At 41.3% G+C, this 23,764-nt stretch overlaps 1 protein-coding gene across 4 annotated transcripts in view; it reads right to left on the reverse strand.

Annotated features, from left to right (window-relative positions):
* C2CD3 (C2 domain containing 3 centriole elongation regulator) overlaps positions 1-23,764 on the reverse strand; it is a 72,769-nt gene that overhangs the window by 45,064 nt on the left and 3,941 nt on the right. For 3 of the 4 annotated variants that reach the window (XM_089513071.1, XM_089513070.1, XM_089513069.1), the window contains exons 3-16: positions 23,144-23,301; positions 21,275-21,489; positions 18,837-19,060; positions 18,155-18,278; positions 16,401-16,523; positions 14,808-14,952; positions 13,595-13,746; positions 12,986-13,213; positions 9,241-9,353; positions 7,293-7,411; positions 5,461-5,583; positions 3,232-3,717; positions 1,452-1,603; positions 965-1,208 (exon numbers count right to left, since the gene is read on the reverse strand). In XM_089513071.1, coding sequence (XP_089369197.1) covers positions 965-1,208; positions 1,452-1,603; positions 3,232-3,717; positions 5,461-5,583; positions 7,293-7,411; positions 9,241-9,353; positions 12,986-13,213; positions 13,595-13,746; positions 14,808-14,952; positions 16,401-16,523; positions 18,155-18,278; positions 18,837-19,060; positions 21,275-21,489; positions 23,144-23,301 — 2,606 coding nt within the window. The remainder of the gene's footprint in view (positions 1-964; positions 1,209-1,451; positions 1,604-3,231; positions 3,718-5,460; positions 5,584-7,292; positions 7,412-9,240; positions 9,354-12,985; positions 13,214-13,594; positions 13,747-14,807; positions 14,953-16,400; positions 16,524-18,154; positions 18,279-18,836; positions 19,061-21,274; positions 21,490-23,143; positions 23,302-23,764) is intronic. The other variant, XM_089513072.1, reaches the window with a different exon arrangement.

Raw genomic sequence — 23,764 nt, forward strand, 5'->3', positions numbered from 1 at the left:
AAATAAAACAAAATGGAATCCCTGTGAAAAAGGACAATCACCTAGGGAAGAAGGTCATCAAGAGTAATTTTATATTGTTGTCTGCCTTTAGGTCAATTCCAGATTCTGGTATTCCTATCTTAGGGTTTTCTTGGCATGACTGAGTCAGAGGCAGTTTGTACTCCCTCCCTCTGAGGCTGAGAGAGGGTGACTTGAACACAGTCACCAACTGGGTTTCCACGGCTTATGGTGGGGAGTCAAACCCTGGTCTCCCAGACTCCAGGTCCAACACTCAAAACCACTACACTATATTGGCTTTCCCCAAGAGCAATCAGATTGTTCCTTTTCAGAGGTTCTGGACAAATAGCAGTAAAACATTAAGTCATACATTGACCAATCTAATTAACAGAAATATTATACACAGTAACAATCCTAAATGCTTCACTTTCCTCCCATCAGACTCATCCCAAATGCTAAGCCCCCGACACCAGAGAAAAGCTCTGTCTTTGGTCCCTAGGGGAAGACAATTCTAGAATTTGGAGGGGAGTCACAGCAAACACTTCTCTCCAGTCCAGAGATGGAAAGAATACTCGAAAATACAGTACTTGTAAAATGGTTGACAAACATGTTTCCCTAGTGTCCAGAAGTCTGGACAAGACAAATCCTGAACTGATGAGAATTTCTGCAGTTAATTGACACACAATTCACACACAGTTATTTTGCACAGAAAACAACACCGCCCAGGAAGAAACATTATTTCCTGTGCAGAAAATGCTGTAGTTTGAAATCTATTCTGTACAAAATCCACATGTAGTTGTCTTGTGCAGAATTTATCCCAGATTGTGAACAGTCTTCAAAAAATGCAATTTTCAAAGACTTTCTTATACTGGAAAACTGCTGTAGTTACTCATTGCTTCGTTTGAGAAGAAAATTTGTGAAGAATTACAAACATAATCCAGGCGCAAAGTAATTTATCTGGAAATACCTTTGGAAGAGGTGCAGAAAGAGGATCCAGGGAATGCGGTGGTCGTAGCACAACAGGAGGCTCCATTCCTTCTTCGTTCTTGAGCCTCTGCAGTGCTGCAATCTGGTCAGTGGAACCCATTGCCAGGATCACCTTCAGGCTCCCATTTTTCTTGCCAGAAAAGACGTCAACCAAAGGCATCGGGCCATCCACAGCCAGGACCGGATACTGAGCCTGAAGCAGCAGGCTGGAAATTTTGGGATCTCTGGAGAAGGAGGGGAGAGAGATAGGATGACACTGGCATTTTAATACTGTATATACAAAATTCACAGTGTCAAGAACCATACACCCTGTTTTCAGAGAGCATTTGTTTTCCAGAGAAGGAAAATCCCATGTACGCAGCACTGAAGAGAAGGAAAAAAATTCAATGAGAGTGGTTGTTGAGACATTGAGAGTGCCAAGTGAATACACAACAGATAAATAAAACCCCCAAAGGAATACTCTTTACTTGAATGAAACATAGAACTGATGCAATGGCAGCTTCACCAGTCCCAGCAGTCTGTCTCCTCCAGGGCTGTGCACTTTATTCCAGGCCTCGATGACCATCACGTTGTTCTTCAGCCTCTCCAGATGTTTAGCGGTCAAGGAAATAGGAGTTACCTAGAGATTTGATCAGAAGATCAGCACAGCAGCCTGTATATTGCGTTTTTTTTGTGTGTGTCAGCCTTTTTACTTACAAAAACAAAGATGACAACAGGTAAAACAGCAAATCCATATGTTTTATTTTAAAAATTAATTTATTTTAAATTCATATAAAACATTTATTTGTTGCTTCTCAACCTATAAGCGTTCCTGAGATAATTATAAACATTTAAAACACCAAATATACAAATCAGAACATTTATAAAGAGACTGAAACATCTCTTTAAAATATTCTTAAAATAAGCTTACCAACTTGCAATCAATATCTGAGGAGGAGCCATGTTTTGGCTCTAGTTGCAACAGTCTCAAAATCCTATGACCTTAAAGACTACAGTCAAAATCCAACTGCTGTGTGTAGTCTCAACTGGTGAAGACACATGGGATCCATTGGTGAATTGCTGACTAAATCCCATTCAGTCAATGTGGCTACTCTAGCTGGGATTAGTAACTGGATTTAGGTTTAACAAATTTATAGCTGTAGTCCACCAAAACCTCATGATATAATAAATCTGTTAAAACAGTCAGCCCTTCCTATCCATGGAAAAAAAGGACACCACTTTACTATGGTATTATTATTATTATTATTATTATTATTATTATTATTATTATTATTAACCTTTTTTGTATTTAATGGGATTATTATTGTTGTTGTTGTTGTTTATTTTTATAGCCCTGTAGATGTAATGGGACTTGAGCATCCACAGATTTTGGTATCTACAGGGGCTCCTGGAACTAAACTCCAGTGGATACCAAGAGCCCACTGTATTTACCTTGCTATAAGACTCTTTGTAACGTTTAATCATGGTCTGATAAAAGTTTGCTGAGAATTCTCCTTATGATCAAAAGAAAACAGATTTCAAAAACTGAGTAACTAAATTTTTAGGTGCCCTATAAAGTTGCTGGAGATACCTTCAACGCTTCAATATTATGCTACTCCGAACTTTTCAAGCAATGACCTAGGCACATGCTCCATGACTGAGAAGGCCTCTGCTGCCTGGTGGCAATTACCTTATGTTAGTTGGATGGGCATGAGGGGGTATGATTTGGTCAGCAAATTTACATTTTTGTCACTGACAAACGCCTGGAGAATTAATGAATCCAGAAACTGATCACCCTGTATTAAACAGAAATCAAATAACAAGTAACAACTTTGTATTTTATTTTAAAGAACTGCGGCTAAACTATGAGGACTAACCTTACCAGATTTCTTGATGCATTTTATCTATGGGTCCCAACAGGGATGTGGTGGCTTAGTGGTTAAGATGCTGACTCTGACAATCGCAAGACCAGCAGGTCAGCAGTTCGAGACCCAAGTGCCAAGTGATGGAGTGAGCTCCTGTCACTAGTCCCAGCTTCTGCCATCCTAGCAGTTCAAAGCATATAAAAGTGCAAGTAGATAAATAATGTTATGTGCAGTCATGCTGGCCACATGGCCATGGCATCATCTTTCACAACACTGGCTCTTTGGCTTAGTAACGGAGATGAGTACCGCCACCTACAGTTGGACATGACAACTTGGTCAAAGGGGAAACTGTTACCTTTACCTTTTTACCTCAACAGCATCAGACAGGAAATCTGCAACTTGCCTGAGAAAAATGGAAGATGGGTTGGGTAGTTCCCCATATGACAGCTGATCTTGTGGCTTCTTCTGTGTTGAAGAGTTTGCAGTTCAAATACACATTGCAAGAGCCGAGGAGTCCAGCATCACGAGGAGCAAAGACCTGCCCTTCTGGGACCATTAAGAGGACATGCAGCAGCAAGCCTTCCTCTTCTGAGGCACTTATCTGGGTCAGGAGATTGCGGGATACAGGCCTGGGTCCCAACTGCTGACTCACATCAACATCGGGCTTTTGTAATGTTGCAGGCAAGGACTCTGGAGTTCTCTTTGGGAACTGATAACTAGCTTGTTTCAAGAGGGGAGGGCTTTCAGCAGGAGTGGGGCTCTTGTCAACATCTTCAAACTTGGCTCCAGGGCTCCTAATAGAGTAAACTGGAGCTTGCGATGCCAGGGTCACTGTCCTGGTACTGGTGCTGAAGAAGTCTTTGTTGTTAGCTGCAAGTTCCAATGACACCTGCAGTATACAATGAGAAATATCACCCACCCTTTAATTGATAAAATAATCTAAAATAAAAACCACAGGTAACCACATGTAAAGTTAAAATAAAACACTACAGGTATTTATACCCACAGTTTTAAAACACAAACCACAGGGCACATTGCAGAAGCAGGGAAGCATCTATAAGTTCAATGACATGCCAACGACACCTATAACACCTACTGTAAGGACTTATCTATTAGGAGTTCAAGCAAAAATGCTAAGGCAGATTCCTAGTACACGGGTGGAGAAACTATGGGTGCTCAACAATGGCTCTTTTTCATCCTGGAGAGAAGTGACCAGTGGGGTCCCACAGGGGTCTGTCCTGGGCCCAGTGCTATTCAACATCTTTATTAATGACTTGGAGAACAAAATTGGGGGCATACTTATCAAATTTGCAGATGACACCAAATTAGGAGGAGTAGCTAATACCCCAGAGGACAGGATCAAGATTCAAAATGACCTGAACAGATTAGAAAACTGGGCCAAAGCTAACAAAATGAAATTCAACACAGAGAAATGTAAGGTACTGCACTTAGAGCGAAAAAATGAAATGCACAGATACAGGATGGGCGACACATGGCTGAATGAAACTACGTGTGAAAGGGATCTTGGAGTCCAAGTAGACCATAAGTTGAATACGAGTCAACAGTGTGATGTCGCAGCTAACAAGGCCAATGCGATTTTAGGCTGCATCAATAGAAGTATAGTGTCTAGATCAAGGGAAGTAATAGTGCCACTCTATTCTGCTTTGGTCAGGCCCCACCTGGAATAATCCTGTGTCCAGTTTTAGGCACCACAATTCAAAAAGGACATTGAGAAACTGGAGCGTGTCCAGAGGAGGGCGACTAAAATGGTGAAAGGTCTGGAAATCATGTCCTATGAGGAACGACATAAGGAGCTGGGAATGTTTAGCCTGGAGAAGAGAAGGTTAAGAGGTGATATGATAGCCCTGTTTAAATATTTGAAGGGATGTCATATTGAGGAGAAAGCAAACTTGTTTTCTGCTGCTTCAGAGACTAGGACCCAGAGCAATGGATACAAGCTACAGGAAAAGACATTCCACCTCAACATTAGGAGGAACTTCCTGACAGTGAGGGCTGTTCGACAGTGGAACAAACTCCCTCGGAGTGTAGTGGAGTCTCCTTCCTTAGAGATCTTCAACAGAGGCTGGATGGCCATCTGTCGGGGATGCTTTGATTGTGATTTCCTGCATGGTAGAATGGGGTTGGACTGGATGGCCCTTGTGGTCTCTTCCAACTCTATGATTCTATGATTCTATGGCCAAGGGCTTCATCTGACCTGCAAGATTTTTGTGGCCTCTGAGAACCTTGCTAGATTCCCCCACAGCCCTCCCCTCCAAAATGAAGGAATGGAAATCACCCAGAAAATGTCATCCCTAAAAACATTCCAACTCCCCCTCAACAAAGCAAAATAGCTCAATCCCAATGTGACTTCCTGGATTTTACTGTGCATGACATTTCAGGGCAGCCCGAGGAAGCAAAATATGGCACTTTGCTCTCTGCAGATGCCCCATCAAGCCCTAGAAATGTATCTTAATGTGTCCCCAGCACCTCAGAACCACATTAATATCAGTTCTGAATGGTTAGATCAATTTTGCAGATTTAATCTTTAAGACTTTAAAAATTAAACACGTGACACCCAAGGACTGAATTAAGAAAAACAATAACACTTAGAACACAGAAGCAAGTTATGTACCTTTAAGGGCCCTAGCTGAGCTGGAGCACCCCCTTCTTTCACAAGCAATTCACAATTGACCATCAGTTGCTCAGACTGAATTACATCTCGCAAGGGTAAAGCTGCTGAACCAACCAACAGTGGCTGAAAAAAATAACATAGTAGAAGTATAGTGGATTTGGCGCTGGAAGGAAGGCAGGTTTAAAAGTGAGCTCTTAAGGTCTTGTCCTCTACAGCAATTGGAGTGAAAGGAAGCACTCTGTATAGCAGGTCTCTCATAGTCTCTGGTTAACTGTGGGTTTCTCACACAGAATAAGTGGTACCAACAAGTGCAGTTTCACATGTAAACATTCTTGCAGCTGCCTGGCTATGTTAGCTTACCACACTCTGAGAGAAAAGGACTGTATTGTATTTATAGTTTTTTGTGGGTTTTTCGGTCTATGTGGCCATGTTCTAGAAGAGTTTGTTCCTGACGTTTCGCCAGCATCTGTGGCTGGCATCTTCAGAGAATACTGGCATGGAAGTGAGTGGAGTATATACGTACACACACACACACTGTTTGACCGTGGGTTGGGAGGAGTTGTTGAATGGCAAGGCCTCAGGGTGGGAGGATGGCCTTGCCATTCAACAGAACAATACACAGATTAACATATAAACCACTCCTCCCAACCTACACAGTATGTGTATGTATGTATGTATGTATGTATACATACACACAGATATACATACCTCACTCACTTCCATGCCAGCATTCTCTGAAGATGCCAGCCACAGATGTAGTGAAATATCAGGAACAAACTCTTCTAGAACATGGCAACAGAGTCTGAAAAACCCACAAAAAACTATGGATGCCAGCCACCAAAGCCTTCGACTTCACACTGTATTGTATTTGTTTATTTATACTTTTCCTTTTCTCCAAAGCTGGGACTTAACTGGAAGTTTTCCTTATCTCACAACACAACTTGAACGTGAAGGCCTTGGTGGTACAGTGCATTCTATACATTTGGGGGGACTGAAACTTAAGATCAGCTGTGGAGGGAAGACTGCATCTATCAGCTGAAGGGACATGTGAGGAACATATAGCAGCTGTGTGTAACCGATAAAATGTGAACTGGTAACATCAATGGCTTTGTTTCATTTTGGCAATTATGAGATGTGTCATAGTAGCTTTCTGAATAGCTGGACCATTTGAAACATCCTGTATTGGCTCACCCAGTTACTCCCCAGGAGTGTAGTGGAGTCTCCTTCCTTGGAGGTCTTTAAGCAGAGGCTAGATGGCCATCTGTTGGGGATGCTTTGATTTGGATTTCCTGCATGGCAGGGGGTTGGACTGGATGGCCCTTGTGGTCTCTTCCAACTCTATGATTCTATGATTCTATGGTTTGGTTAGGACATGACTGAATCAGGATGCCAGGCTCATAACAAGTGGGCAGAAAAGCTTTTGTGTATTTTTCTTTTTCATAATCCATAATCCATATTGCACTGCATTTACAATAGTAGTAGTTCCAACAGTAACTGGGTGAGCCAATACAGGATGTTTCAAATGGTCCAGCTATTCAGAAAGCTACTATGACAGCATGTTTTGAGCCCAGGTCTCCAAGCAGGCTTTGAACTACTGTAAAATATTTTCCCCAAGTTCCATCCCAGTTAAATTATTAAGAATTATAGCACAGTCAATGATATGGAAAGGCACTAAGAACTCCAACAGAAGCAACAAAGACACAGTCCTCAATTCTAAGTACAAGTTACCAATGAAGTTTATTAAAGCTTGTTTATCCCAAACCTAAAGCCAGACTGAAATCAGTCTAGAACATCTACAAAACCCAGAAAATTAATTTTAAAATAATAATTACCTTTCTTTCTGTGCCTTTTTTCAGAAAGATGTTAAACTTGAGGTCTGAGTTCCACCAGTAAGTTATCATGGAACCACTGAAGTGAACAGGGAACACGGATCTCTGTTGAAATTTCACCACTGTAAAAGAAGTTTGGTTGTGAGGAGATGCCAGTTATGATGGGAAAGAAACTAAAATATTCAGCCAACATTTCAAAGAGCAAGGCTAGAAGGCTTCTGAGGGATCTGGTCCAGTATTCTGTTCCCCCCATGGGCAAACAGTTGCTATGGGAAGCCAATAGCAAAAGATGAGGATAGTTGAACCATCTTATTAATAAAAGAATGGAGCTAAGGTCCAAATAAGATCTAAATCTGGAAGTCTGCTTCTATTTTTTAAAGAGCTACTTCTTTCGTAAGCCTTTTGCTACTCACAGGCAATACAGCAAGATATAATTACACTGAACTAGAAGGTGGAGGAGGAGGAGATCACACCCAGTTCTCTTAGGTTAGGAGTGGACAACATATGGGTCTTTTTTTGGCAAGAATTAGGAGTCCAGCAATATCTGGAGGACTTTATTTGCTCACCCTTATCTTAGACAAAACTATTAAGCCTTCTTCCATTCATAGTACAATCTTGCACACCTTTACTCACAATGGTATTTCTAATGAAATTAATTTATGTTTCCCCCCAGTAAAGGACTGCAGCCCCGGTGATATTAGTCATCATTTTGATTTCTTTTTTCCCCTTTCTTTTAATTTTCTTTTTAGCTATGTCACAAATCTTTCACTCCCTTTCCTAATACCTCAAATGTATCCCAGGTTCAAACAGAGGCTGGATGGCCATCGGTCGGGGATGCTTTGATTGTGATTTCCTGCATGGCAGGGGGTTGAACTGGATGGCCCTTGCGGTCTCTTCCAACTCTACGATTCTATGATTCTATGTGCACTCTCTGTCAGAGAGCTCTGGTGCCACAACAAACTACAAATCCCATGATTCCATAGCACGGAGCCATGGCAATTAAAGCAGTATTAAACTGCTTTATTTTTGCAGTGCAGATGCAGCCCCGTTACACAAACTGTCTTTCCTCTTCCCCGCTTTCACTTTATTTATAAATTCCTTTGCTTCAGACTTAGAAATAACAACTGTCTGCTTCTACTAAAAGGAAATATTTCATATAGTTTCATTTCTCCATCTAGAGGCTATTTTCTTGAAGGAAATAGACTACAGATGGAGATGTACGTGGGACGTTTCTCACTAGACAGGCCTTCCACCTTCTCAGCCTTTGGCCCTGCTGTGATAGATCCAGACAAATGGCATGTCACCTGAAAGATGCTGTTTGTCAAATTTCACAAATGAAAATGAAATAATATAATACAGTTTCTGAAAATAACCAGTTCTCTTTGGTCCAAAACACACTTCAGAAATAACCCCATTTCAGACCTCTTTAACTGCCCTGGCTCCATGCTAGGGCATTCTGGGAACTGTTGTGAGACTTTTAGCCGTCTCTGTCAGGTAACTCTGGTGCCACAACAAACTACAATCTCCAGGATTAGCAGTTAAAGAGGTCTCAACCTGGTTTATTTTTGCAGTGTGTTTTGGTCTTTTGACACACATGAATAAGATCTCTTTAAAATGTTTTATGAGCTTAGTAGTATTGGATTTGCATCAAAGACCTGCTTTGTTCACTGAGATATATCTGTGGTAGGTTGAGAAATTCTGGGAGGATGAACATTACCTAACTGCACAGTCATAATGGGTCTGTGAATTATTGAGAGTCCACAGGCGGAAAGTTAGGAAAGCCTTAAAAATGCACAGCTTGAGTATTCATGAAAGCAACACTATCCAAAGTCAGTCTTGCTCATTCTCACCACTGCTGGCAGCTCCTATGACAAGGAATGTAGGAAGAAATGGAGAAGAGAAGAAGGAATAAGGTTCAGGAAAAGAACAGCTTTCTCCTGCCCAGTCTTACCTTCCCCTGAGACCTTACTGGAAGTGACCCGAACTATTTCGGTTGTTATGGCACCCTGCCCTGTTCCTGTCTTTGAAGTGCCTACTGGAAAGTGATACTCCACAAAGAATGTCCTGTGGAAAGGAGGAAAAGAAAAGATACTGTGCAAATCTATGACTGTTATCAGTGAAACTGATATGACTGAAATAGACATTAACAGTCAGAGGAGAGGTGGGCATGTGTGAATAGGTGCCCTTTACCCTTCTCAGAATCTTTGGACTACCCCTTTTGGGGTCGAAAAAGGAGAGAATTGCAGCTCCTGAATGCCTCCAAGAGTAACAAGTCACCAAGGCTGCATCGCCCTTTTTCAAAACGAGTGTTTTTCGAAACTACAAGCAGACTTCTGGACACTTCCACTTTGGTCCTCCACCCCACCTGGTTTTAGCATGCTTGGTGGGCTATGAGGCTCTGAGAGCCAGCAAGGTGCAGTGGTTTGAGTGATGGACTAGGAAGCTAGGCGACCAGGGTTCAAATCCCTCATTAGCCATGGAAATTCACTGGATGACCTTGGGCCTGACACATTCTCTCAGCCTCAGAGAAAGGCAAAGGCAAACCCTTTCTGAACAAATCTTGCCAAGAAAACCCTGTGGAGGGTTCACCTTAGGGTTACGATAGGTCAGAAATGTCTTGAAGGCACACAACAACAACAACAACAACAACAAAAACTCCTGGAAGGTCCATGAACAGAAAACTGTCCCCTAGGTGACTACAATAGCAATAGCAAGTACATTTCAAGGACTCAGCTCACTTCATAGGAAAAATCAAGAAACTGGAACTAAAACCTGGAGACATTTTAATTAGCTTTGATGTGGTCTCCCTGTTCACCAAAGTCCCCATAATGGACACCATGACACTCATCCAACAGATTTTTCCAGAAGACATCACAGCCCTGTTCGAACATTGTCTCACCACAAGCTATTTCCAGTGGGACAATGGATTCTATGAACAGAGAGATGGAGTAGCAATGGGAAGCCCTCTAAGCCCTGTGATAGCAAACTTTTGACATGGAACGCTTTGAAAAGTAAGCCCTGGAAACAGCACCGAAAAAACCCCCACAACTTGGTTCCAATATGTGGATGACACTTTCACCATCTGGAGCCATGGAGAAGAAGACCTGGCTGTATTCCGGAACCATCTGAACAACATCCACCCCAAAGTGAACAAAATTTGGCTCCCAGTCCTGAAGAATAGCAAAATCAGGACTCAGCAAATGCAAATGGGAAACCATTCAGAGTCCGGGGCTTTCCCAGCAGATAATGATCACCAATTAGCAGACATTAATCCTCATTTGCATTAGCCTCCCAGGCTGAGGCCAGCCATCAGCACAGAACAAGACACATGCAAATCACTCCTGCATTCCCAGGCTCACACAGTATATATACACTCAATTTTTCCAGGCAAAGCATTCTCTGAAGATGCCAGCCACAGATGCTGGCGAAATGTCAGGAAGAAACTTTTCTGGAACATGGCCACATAGCCCGAAAAACCCACAAAAAACATTTCTATACTGCTTATCAGTGCACTTAAGCACTCCCTAAGCAGTTTACAATGTGTAAGCTAATTGCCCTCAACAAGCTGGGGACTCATTTTAGTAACCTACAAAAGGATGCATGGTTGAGTTGACCTGGAGCCTCTGGCTGGTACTGAACTCACAACCTTGTGGTTTGTGAGTGAGTGGCTGCAATACAAGCATGTCCAAAGGACAGTGACTAAAATGGTGACGGGTCTGGAAACCATGCCCTATGAGGAATGACTTAGGGAGCTGGGGATGTTTAGCCTGGAGAAGAGAAGGTTAAGAGGTGATATGATAGCCCTGTTTAAATATTTGAAGGATTGTCATATGGAGGATGGAGCAAGCTTGTTTTCTGCTGCTCCAGAGAACAGGACCTGGAACAACAGATGCAAGCTACAGGAAAGAGATTCCACCTTAACTTTAGGAGGAACTTCCTGAAAGTAAGAGCTGTTGGATAGTGGAACACACTCCCTTTAAACAGAGGCTGGATGGCCATCTGTCGGGGATGCTTTGATTGAGAGTTCTTGCCTGGCAGAATGGGGTTGGACTGGATGGCCTTTGGGATCTCTTCCAACTCTATGATTCTATGATTCCATGATGTAACCACTGTGCCACCAAGAGTTCTAGTTCCCCTGGCCAAGAGTCCCAGCACAAACTACTGAGCCACAACTCAATGGCAGACAACTCTGCCTTGTGCACAATGCGAGTCCCAGGCTGTCACAGGCATCTGCAGTAAGGATTGGGAAGGAACCTGGTCTGAAAATTTAAAGAGCCAATGCCAGTCAGTATAACAATACTGAGAGCTCAGTTCCTGGGCACCTTAAAAATGTTTACCATTATTGGATTTCATTTTTCAGGCAAAAGATTCATTTATTATTCCACTTTTCTTCCCAAATGGGATCCATGGCGGCACATACATGAATTAAAACAAGATATATCAATTAAAAATCAGTACCAAAAAAAGTTAATAGTCACTTTATACCAAAGTGTCTTAGTGAAGCTACCATAATGATGGCAATGAAAATATGACTGCCACATTAGTCTCAGACATGATTTTTGTGGCACGAAATACTAATTACTGGGCCAGTTCTGAGCCAACGTTGTACTGGATGGTCCATGCAGCCTTTGCAAAGGCCAATGGTATAAATAAGACAGCTGTGTTTAAGTTTGGTTTGTTGTAATAATAATGCAAGTTATAAAAGAAACAGCACAGGAAATGGCAGCATTTTGACTGTAAAGCTGTTCAAGGCCTGTTTGCCTCCCCAGCACTGGGAAAGTGAGTGGGGAAGCAAAGCATGCTCTGCTGGTACTTCTGTTGCTGGCTAAGACCCAGTCTCAGGAATTGGCAAACTATGAAAGCACCAGCTGAATGTTCCTGGCTTCATTTCTCTTTGTTACCCCACATGGGGAGTGCAGGGATATTGCTCTATGTCCCATCAATCAGGGCAATATACTGTTAGAGGACTGGGGTAAGGGCCTTATCCGCTGTGGCAAAGTATGTTGCTGTCATTCTGGCACCAAGTGAAAATATCGTCATTTTCAAAAGCCTATGAAAAGCTAATGTGGCCTACTTGGTTCTACACAGATTCACATATATAGAAAGATTTTTAAATTGTTATTAAGTATTTTAATCTGTTTTACACTGTTAGCCTTCTAAGATCATTTTACTATTTACATTGTTTTAAACTAGTCATTTTATTGTACACTGCCCTGGGATCTTTAGACAAAGGGCATCATAGACATGTTTTAAATAAATAAGTTCCTAGCCAAAGCTCTGCCCATGCTTCCTGATGTTAATGAGATTACAGAGAAGTGTTAGGATGGTGACTAAAACAACCACTCCAAAGCAGTTCCTCAGACTTCGGCCTCTAAAGCAAGAGATATTTTATTTAACTCATCACATCAATTAGGAAAACCTGAGAACCTCTAGTGAAGAGAGCAACTGCAACAACTCTTATTGAATGAATTCAAAGATCTATATCTTGTGTTAGTGTTAGTCTGTAGAATCAATATGTAGAGAGATCTTGTAGCACCTTTGAGACTAACTGAAAGAAAGAAATTGGCAGCATGAGCTTTTGTAGACTTCAGTCTACTTCTTCAGATGTAATGCATCTGAGGAAGTAGACTGAAGTCTACGAAAGCTCATGCTGCCAATTTCTTATTGAGTGAGATCAGACGCAAGAAAAATCTTACCTCTTTTTCACCAAGGTTGGCCTAGGAGGCTTCCCAGCAGAACTTTTCTTGCCTGGGGTGCTCTGAACGCTCTCTTCAGGAGGGATCTTTAAACTCTCAACTACCATTCTTGCTAAATGGATTCGACTCAGCACTGCCAGCCTGTCCAGACTCAGCTTGACAGTTTGTGTTTCCTCTGCTGGCACCATGGAAGTCTCATGAAGAGGAAGTGGTCTAGTAGGAGAATTGCTGGAGGGGAAAAAACAGGACAGACTAAAACAAAAGTGGTGAGCATCTGAGGGTGGACTCAATTCAGAGACACACTCAGGGAATGAATTCCAGTGGCAGGCAGCACCAAAGACAAAAGTGTGAGACCAAAAATACCAACATTATTTTAGCCTAAAGCCCTTCCTGCTAGTAAACCAGCCTCAGGAGGGACTGAGTGTTTCAGAGGAAAACTAAGAAAAGGTATCAGGGAAAATGGCATCTGATGAAGCCTAGAAGCCAGGCAGGGACCCTAAAAGATTTATGGGTTAAAATAACTTTCTGTTAAAACAAGTCTTCAAATAGAAACACATTGCAAGATGTTTTGTAGTGCTGTGTTAAGAGAGCCCAGAGCAACTGTTTTACCTGGATTTTGTCTCTAGAGCCTTCCCTTTTGGACGTGAGGGGCTAGACTTTGATGACTTCTGTGGTTTGCTGTTCTGAGATTGATTTTGTTTTCCTGAGGAAACAGCAGCCTCCTCTTCACTGAGAAAGTCACTGAAACTGCTGTCTGATTTCTAAGGAAAGAGAGAGAGAGAGAGAGAGAGAGAGGAAAACAATAAAAACACTCAACATTCCCAGAATTTTTGCATGCTCTTACTGTTACCAAAAGACATATAGTCCAAGCTGGAAAGATAATTTCAGCCTCTGCCATTCAATGGTCAGAAGATCTCAATGTGCTACTCAGGAATTTTACAGACACCATCTTCAACAAAATGTGCTTTTTTTGGAAATACGGTCAGCTTGTATTTATGTACAGTATATGCCTGGCCCATGTTCATAGCCTATGTACTCTCCCCCCCTTCCCCATGTTTCCTTTCTTTGCAACCATACTTTAAAATACATTTTTTTAAAAAATATCTAGAAAATAAGACAATTAAATGACAATCTATGGCAGGGCTCTGTTACAGATAATCAACTACTCATATATGGCAGAGTAGAAAAGGCGTGCTTTTTGCAGAGTCCCAAACCTCTGTGGGTGCACCATGGGTCATTTTCAGGTCCTTACCATTTTAGACCCATCTGAGCCTTTTTCCTGTCTGGTCACCTCCTGTTAAAAAATAACTGTTTGGACCTAGCAGGGACGAAGGGACCCCTAAAAGTGTAGCAAAATGGCCCACCGTGGACTCTTCAAGGCTTTATAAGTGCTAACTGATATCTACAGGTAAAAAAGGGTTTCCTTATTCCTCCTTGTAAATTGGGAAGGGGACAAAAATGGGGTGTGTAGACCTCTAGGATTCCATGAGAACTGATGTGTCCCTACTATCTCTAGCAGTGGTCCACCCCTAATTAAGGCAATTTAGGCCAGTACAGATCTCACAAAACCCAAATGGAAACTGTTACTAAACACTTTAATAAACTGCTTTTTTTAAATTCTATAATCCGTATTAATTAAGAGATCTCATGACAACATGAGAAAATTGTACACATTTTGCTCTCTTAGAAGACAAGCCTTTCACTCACTTTTTTTGCCACAGACTACATACCTTCAACACAAGGTAAGGGGCTTATGTAAACTGACCCTTCAAATAATTTGTTTGATTCATGGTAGTTTAGGTTTGATCCATTGAAAATGTACCTGAGCTGTGTAGAACAAATTCTCCAGCAGACTCTGGTCATAGTGGGGGTCATTGAGTTCACTGTCGTAAGCCTCACTCCCAAGAGAGAGAGATTCCAGAGGCGAGTGGGTACCATCCAAAAGATGCGCAGGAGGTAAATCAGAACTATGGGCAAAGAAATAGAATATATATATGTACATATTATACATGCACAAACATCCACATGTGTGCTGCTTCCACAGACAGAAACACATAGGTGCACACATGGCTTTGCATGCACATCCAAACAGTAATACTTAACTCTGCACTGCCCCAGCTTTTTATTTTTTAAAAAAATCCTACACTTGCCTTATGTGTCGTGAATGTAAAAAGAGACTCAATCTATGTCTAGAGAGGTTATAAGCTATATTAGCAGGATTGCAGGGAGAGTTCAGGGTCTGAAAACATGTATCACAACTGACCACGTATGAAATGGCAAAAAAGAAGGGGAAATGGGACTATTGTGCAAAACAGGATCAAAAATTGGCTTCATATTAGATGTCCAGTCCTATGAATGCTTGTTTGACTGCTTCTCGGTAGTCTACTAGTAAGTATATCACCTAATATGAACACAGGAAGAGAAGAGATGTATGGATTAAATACTAGACTTCTCTAATCCAGCACCCTCTTCCTACAGAGAATGGTCAGATTTTAAGGACATGATCAGAACATGGGTGCAGCTTCAACCTCAGTCTCACACTCTCCAGGAACTGGCACTGAGAGGTAACATAGAGCCACCCTGACTAGTAGCTGTTGATAGCCTTATCCTGCAGACTTTTTTTTCCAATCTAGATTTACATTTAACATAGGCTGCATTTGCACTGCAGAAATAATGCACTTTGCCCCCACTTTAACTGTCATGGCTCAATGCTATGGAATTCTGAAATTAGTAGTTTTGTGAGATATAACCGTCTAATTAAAAAGATTGTGTGTACAGTGCTGTGTAAATTTACAGCGCTTTATAAATAAAGGTTAATAATAATAATAATATTTAGCCTTCCCTGGCTAAATTATGGCACCAGAGCTCTTTGGGATTTGCAGTTTGTTGTGGTACTAGACCTCTCAACAAATCCCAGTATTCCACAGCATGGAGCCCCAGCAGTTAAAGTGGTGTCAAACTGCATTAATTCTGTAGAGCAGATGCAGCATCTCTCTCTTCCTGACTCCATAACTCTGAAATAATTTGCTGCCACTGTGGATTTCAGAGTTCGTACTTCCAGTTTTTTCTTTTGCTATATACTGTATTAGAAACTGTATAATCTAAAGATGGCATATAAACAGAAATGATAAATATTCAAGTCTTGTTGAACTCTGTAGAAAATTATCTTTCATTAAATGTGTATAGGACCAAGATCAGTTCTGGGGGCTTCAGAGGGGAGACAAGAGAAAAGATGTAAATCTGAATAAAATGTTATCCTCTAAACATAGCTACACCGGCGCTTACTTGAAAAAGAAACAGTAAAAGATCACTTTCTGACTTAAAACAAATGGGTCTCTAAAATAAATTGTATTCAAGGAGAGCAGAATAATTACAAGATTCCCCATTTTGAAGATGGCAACGTTTTGCATCTTACCTGCCCAACAAGAGCTGGATTGCTCTGTTTTCAGCATACAGATCAAATTCTGAGTAGCCAGGTGGTTGCTGGAGAGGATCTTCAACAGCAGACACAAAGCCAGGATTCAGGTTTTTAAAATTCCTAGACAAGATGAACCAGGGTTGGTGGGACAAAATGTGTTAAACAGAGATAAAGTGCTGGAACCAAACAGGTTTGCTTGGCATCAACACTGCTGTCTTTCACTACCTGGGGGGGAAATAATAAATCCAGGCCTTATAACAAATTTTACTGATTTAAAGGAGTAAGTTTTAAGTTCTTTTATAGGCTAATCCACCATTTTCTTTATGTTGTTCACATTTGTTTTATGTTGTACACTGTTGTAAAATCTAAGATGATGAAGATATAATATATAACTTTTAAATAAATAGGCTTTCAGAATATTTAAAGACAAAAGGACAATAGATATACTACCAAGATCTACATACTTTTATTTAGACAGGTGGACCACAGCAAGGTCATGATGCTAATTACATGAAAACAAAAGATGAATTTGTTTACCAGCTTATATAATTAGGTCCGAATTCTATAGCAAAAATCGAACATACAGTAGTTTAAGTCTATAATGCAAACCAAGGCTCTAGTGCCTTATGGACTTAAGCAAGAAATTTAAAAATACAGTCTAAGGTCCAAAACACACTGCAGAAATAATCCAGTTTGAGGCCGCTTTAGCTGCTCTGGCTCAATGCTAGGGAAAACTGGGAACTGTAGTTTTGTGAGACATTTAGTCTTCTCTATCAGAGAGCTCCTGTGCCACCAAAAACTACAATTCCCAGGATTCCCTAGCACTGAGCCAGGGCAGTTAAAGTGGTCTCAGACTGGATTATTTCTGCAATGTGTTTTGGACCTAAATCTCCTATATCCAAAATGAGTAAATGGGATTGACTTAAATGCTGTCTTATCGTGTAGCAATTGATTCAGTTGATCTCGTCTAGTTAGAATTAACAGTTGGATTTAGGCCTAGAGAAACAAATAAATAATGCTTACCATTTATTTATTTGATTTATATCCTGATTTTCTCCTGCCGAGGGACCCAAGGAAGAGTACTACCCATTTGATCTTAGCCAAAATGCTGAGAAGCAATGATTGTTGTAACAAATCACTGTCTCCAGCAAATAGTATAGGAACATGTGTCTACATATGCATACAAAGTTACATCTTACATATACAAATATCTGAAATTTGGCACGAGCAGGGGTTGTATATGGACACTTGTACTGTACATTCTGACTGATGCAGAGCTGTATCAAGGAGGCACACTTTTTCAGTGTTAAACTGTGGAATTCTGTGTCATAAGATATAGCTATAGCTGCTAACCTGGGCAATGTTAAAAGACAAATGGATAAATTAATGGAGAATGGTACCATCAATGTTTTTTATTTAGGATGGCCATATATCAGCTCTGTATAAGTGCCAGCAGGCCTCAGTTCCTGGGATGAATAAAATGGATGTAGAGTAGCAATCACAATCTGCTGATAAGCTTCTCACAGGCAACTGACTGACCACTGTGTGAACACAATGTTGGACTAGATAAGGCTTTGATACAACAGGGATCTTCTTTTCATGGATTACATTTTTTTACAAAATTGGTGATACTAGATTTTCTGGGGGGGGGGGGGAATATGGTTTGATCAACACTGTTTTGGAAAATGCAAGAAATACCATTATTTTCATGATGCAACAGTTATTTATGATGCAACTATTATTAAACTCACTTTCTGGTGATATCTTGCTTTAGGGAAGGATGAATGTCATGCAGTTCAATACCAGAGTCAGGACTGGATTTCATTGCAGACACAACCATGGCCTCTCGGAGTCTGCTGCCTTGATCCAAAAGAGCTGGAGGCAGGTAGGAAAGAGAAGGAAAGGGGTGACCTCCAAACACAAAGAAAAACTTATAAACTCTAGTTTAGAGCCAACATATTTAGAGCCAAAGAAGGCTGGATACAAATAAGCAGAATAATAATTATATTCATTTATCATTGCTACAGACCAAGACTTGGGAAACTGGGGTCCCCAAGGCCATTTCTGAAACCCTCATGGCCTTCTCAATTTATTTTGGTTCAAAATGCCCCCATGCCCTCTACAGTACATGGAGGCAAAAACTGGTTTCCTTCCTGCTTCAAAGGAAGGCCTTTCCTGGCTCTAAAAAAACCTGGGGGGTGGACCCTCATGGTGAACGCCCTGAAAGGTATGCATCATAAGTAAAATTATTTTTGAAACAGTTTTTTTAAAAAATGGGGGGTTGGTGGTGGAGCCCTCCAAGGTCTGATGAGGGATGTTTACAGCTCCCTGACCCTGAGTATTTTCCCATTCCTCTTATAGAAGAAAGAGAATCTGACACCAAATTTTAAATAATTACATGCATCAATGAACTCCAACTGCTGATATGCATACCTGAAATGAGATCCTTTGTGCCCATGTTGCTGGAAGAAAGAACATGGACTGGGTTATGACTTCTCCCAGCTAACTTCAGTTGAGCCTCATAATTGAAGCTGCTAGGAAATTGTCCATGCTGCTCAGGATTGTTGGCTTTCAAGGGATCATTCTGCCCTGAGATGAAGTGGTGTTGCAGTCCAAGGTTCTCAGAGTTTTCCTGAAAGTACAAGTGGTCCTTTCCCCTATTTCAAAACAGCGGAAAGTTTAATGCAAAGCTGATTCCCATACGATTTATTATTTATTTATTTCATTTGTATGCCGTCTTTCTCCCAAAGTGGGACCCAAGGTGCTTCCCAAAAGAGTCAGGTGTACAACCTTTGATAGCAGTAATTGAAAATGATGACAAGGGCAACATAAAATTACAAACTTGAAACCAGGAGCCATTATTTTTCTGGCACTGGAATACTACCAGGTTTATCTCGGTATCACTTTAGAACACTAGTGACAAAATACAACAGGCACCAGGAATCTGTTTTTCCAAAAATAATTCCCATAGTATATGTCACAATAATGCACTAATGGATACTGGGGACAGAAAATGCACCCTTGTGGTCAAAGCAAAAAGCACTGCAGAATGAAGTACCCACAGTCATTCTGACCTACAAAACAGAAACCAGCATAGGCCCAATTGGCCACTCAGACTTTGTGCAGGCACTTTCCTAAACTCTGTTCAGATATGTACCCTTCTTCCACCTCCATCTTCCATTCTCATTAAGGAGATTGATCTGTAGTTTTTTGTGGTTTTTTCAGGCTATGTGGCCATGTCCTAAAAGAGGTTCTTCCTGACATTTTGCCAGCATCTGTGGCTGGCATCTACAGAGATTGATCTGCTTCATCATGTATATCTGAAGCTGTCCACCTCAGACCAACCTCCTATACAAATGCTCTTCTGAACCTCTTAATGATAACACAAAGTTGAGCTTCCCTTCACAACCCTTCTTTTTGATATCATTGATATTAAAGGCAGGTAGTTAAGAGGGCACCTCAGTGCAGGAAAACTAGCCATGCCATATAAGGACCATATTTGGAGACACTGCTGACTCAGCATGAGGGAAGCCAGGGCACTTCGCCAGGAGAGATCAATGAAGATCAGAATCTGCATAATGATAGAATTTAAGGGGGGGGGGGGGAGAGATAGACCTAGAACAGATGATCAAGATTACCTTCTTCTGGGAGTGAGACTCCTTTGGTAAGGAGCACTCAGAGTATCTAGCCATTTACAGACTTCTAGTTCTATTCTTCCCTCCTGGGAACTTCATCTTAATCTCAAAACTGCTCCGGGATACACATTTTGCTGTATAAACAAGCCTGCCAAGGCACCCCTAAGTTGGTCTAGCTTGAGTTCAGATAGATACTCTGTCAATATCTTGCTTGACTTCTCAGCATTTGTTGGCAGCTGCTGAGCCATTTCATTTGACAGAACCCCCTGCTTCTGGAATCAGGTAGAGTATCACTTTGCAATCCTAAAAATCACTATCTGCTACCACCTTTTATATAGCTAGTTCTTGTATGTATGTATTTTTTTGTGAATGCTGATTTCCCCTTTTGCTTCTATAAATAAACCTACATTTGGATCTTGCATTCTGGAGCTCCGTTTCTTATAACTGATATATAAAGGCTTGAACCCTGCTTTTAGTTGCTCAAAGCTCTCACAGCAGCCTCACCTGTCCTAATAAAATTCCCCCTATTAAAAATATTGATTGTGGGTATCCTCTGGAACCCTGGCATTTTAGGTAATGATTGACATCCTGTGAGTGATGCACATATATTAAGTGCAACTTATACATAGAATCATAGATTTGGAAGAGACCACAAGGGCCATCCAGTCCAACCCCCTGTCATGCAGGAAATCTCAATCAAAGCATCCTCGACAGATGGCCATCCAGCCTCTGTTTAAAGACCCCCAAAGAAGGCGACTCCACTACACTCCAAGGGAGTGTGTTCCACTGTCGAACAGCCCTTGAATTAGGCACAGGGGGCTGTTCTCTTGCCCTTGCTCTCCATTCAAAAACCTCCTAAGTCTAGTAGCTGTCAAGCCCAAGGACTGCTGCTGTTCCTTCTTACCACAGGGAAAAGGAAGGAAGAATGCAGGGGACGGAAGGGGAGGTTGTTCTTGGCTCCTGGAGAAAGGAAAATAGGAGATGCCTCTGATTTGAGAGAGCACCCTTATTTCACCCCCTCTCTGCTCCGACCGAACTGAGATCAGCTGCTTCTCATGGTCTCAACCTCCCTTCCCCACCAGTCAGTGACAGCCAAAAGGCCCCCTCCCAGGGCTTAACCGCTACCAGGTAGTGGAATAACATGGAAGTGTGCATGTGGAGCTGCATGAGGATGTCAGATTTCATCCATAGATTTTTAACAATTCAGTAAGCTGGAAGGGGAAACAAAAAACTCACCTTGGTGTAGAAGCTCGACTACTGCTCACAGACTCTCTCCCAATCACCTTTGTGCTGAGTGGTCTGTGGTGTGGCGGTGGAGCAAGAAACTGGCTAGACTCAAGTGCTTCTTTGGTTCCTGGAGCCGGTAAACCAACACTGAAGCTCATGTCTGTGTTTGGGATGGAACTACTGCCATCATACGTTTCAGACAGAGGTTCCAGAACTAGTGATACCTAAAAAGAGAACATATGAAAGGACTTGTAATAATAATAATACTTAACATTTATATGTTATTTTATCTGATCCTTTAAACTACCAAGATATGCTCTTCCAGGGATCCTTACAACAACCTGGCCAGGTAGGTCAGTACAATTATCCCCATATTGCAGAGAGTTGGAGATAAAGAGACAGCAGCATGAGTGCTTGCTTGAGCCCTCTTAACACATTCATGACTCAGGTATTTGCATTGGGGAGTTGTAGTTCACATTTAAGACCACTGCACAAAGGCAGCATATGTCTACTGAAGGTCTTTGCAATAAACTCTGTGACCAGAAATTATGAAGGAAGATCTGATTTTCAAAAGTTTTAACAATAATTAGAAGTTAGATTTTTACTCTGGAGCCAAAAACCAGTGAAATCCAATTCTCAGAACAAAAAATTCTTTGGCGTAAGTCTTCGTAAGATAATAGTAGGTTAATTGATTAATAATATAGTTTCTTCAGTTTCAAGGGAAAGTTCTCTCAAATACAGAAACTTCAAGTCAAAGGTTATAATCAAACTGAAGCTTTTAATGACCAGCATGCTTAAACCAGCTGAGTAAAAAAAAAAATTAAAATTCTGGGAACCGTAGAATGAAAACAGAGTGAATAGCTCTTTACTATATTGCAGGGATGGGGAAAGTATGGTCCACATACAGCATTTTTATGCCTTCCAAGCTCCAAAGTCTACATTTTTTTCAGGCAAAAAAGAAATGTCCAAATGCCGCCAAGTGTTTCCCAAAATACCTCCATCTACCAAAACACCTCATAAAATGCTGAGGAAAACACTAAGTCAAAATCAGAAGTGGATTTCCAGTCACTGGGACCCTCTTCTCAGGTTAAAATGCAGAAGTGTTGCCTACTGTGAGGAAACAAGGACAACAACTGGCTTTGCCAAAGAGGGCCAGCCCTGCCTTACAAGTTTGGGAAAAGGGAGGATTTTTCATCAGTTTTAAAATTTCAACTAGCCCCTTTCCTTTCTCTTACTGGATGCTGTTCCTCTGAAGGCCAGAGGTCCTCTGTGACTGGTTGCCCCCTCCTCATCTCCATACATTCCCCCAAATCATTCCCTAACCATCACAGTGAACCAACTAGGCTCCTGATCCCAGGATGATCCCAGCTTGTTATTTTTCTGCATTCTGAACAGAATCACAAAACTGGAAGGACCTCAAGGGCCACCTATTTCAACCTCCACCATGCAGGAATAGACACTTTAAGCACTTCTAAGAGACATCCATCCAACTTCTGTTTAAAGACATCCAAAGGAGGATTACCCAAAACCCTGTGAGACAGTCTGTTCCGCTGCCAGACAGCTCTTACAGTCAATGAATTCTTTCTAATGTTTTCTTGACATTCTTTGTTATTTAAACCTATAGGTTTGTGTTCTAGTCTCTGGAACAGCAGAAAACAAGTTTGCTGTCTTCTTACATGACATCCCTTCAGGTATTTAAGTTTTACTATCATATCACTTCTCAGTCTTTTCTATTCCAGGTTAAACACACACAGAGTCCCTAAGCCTTGGTCTGGGATCTGGGATAAAATTTGGATGTTCCGCACCCACCAATATATGTACATATGTATGCATGCGATCAAGAAAAAAGCATTAGGCAGGGAAAGGTTTCAGAGATACCTGCAGCTCTCCCATCTTCTCAGATGTTGGCGAAACAATGGTGAAAAATCCACTGAGAGGATGGCTAGGAGAGAGCTGTGCCAGCCCCCTGATCTGAACCCGTCCAATTGGAAGGTGATCTGATTTGGTCATTACTTCCAGGATAAGAGCGCCCATATCTACAATAAAAATGGCTGTTAGACTAGTCAGACAAAGAAATCACAAATAAAATACTGTATACTTTTTAACCATAAAAAACAAAAATGGTTGCATTAATCAAGTAAATCTATGTACAAAAGCTAATTCCTCACTTCTAACCTAATAGTCGCCACCCATGGCCGCAATGTAAATAAAAACTGATGCACAGACAGGGAGCAAGGCATGATGGAAGGGCCTAGAATGAGATGGAAGCAAAAGGAGCAATAGGAAGGGCTATTCCAATACCTGAATTGCATCTCTCAAAACTACCAGGCCATTAATGTGTAATTTATAAAATGCTGTGAAAGCAGGTATTCTCCTAGGAATGTTTCCAGAAATTACATAAATGGCCTTATCTGCGAGTGATACAGAATAATTCAGAACCAGAACATAAACCAGTGAGTTCAAGTCATATGAAAAACGATTCCACCTAAACATTAGGAA

The sequence above is a fragment of the Sceloporus occidentalis genome, unplaced genomic scaffold, assembly GCF_023333645.1.
Source record: "Sceloporus occidentalis isolate IW3139 unplaced genomic scaffold, rSceOcc1.0.p SCAF_2, whole genome shotgun sequence".
In the NCBI taxonomy this organism is placed as follows: Eukaryota; Metazoa; Chordata; class Lepidosauria; order Squamata; family Phrynosomatidae; genus Sceloporus; species Sceloporus occidentalis.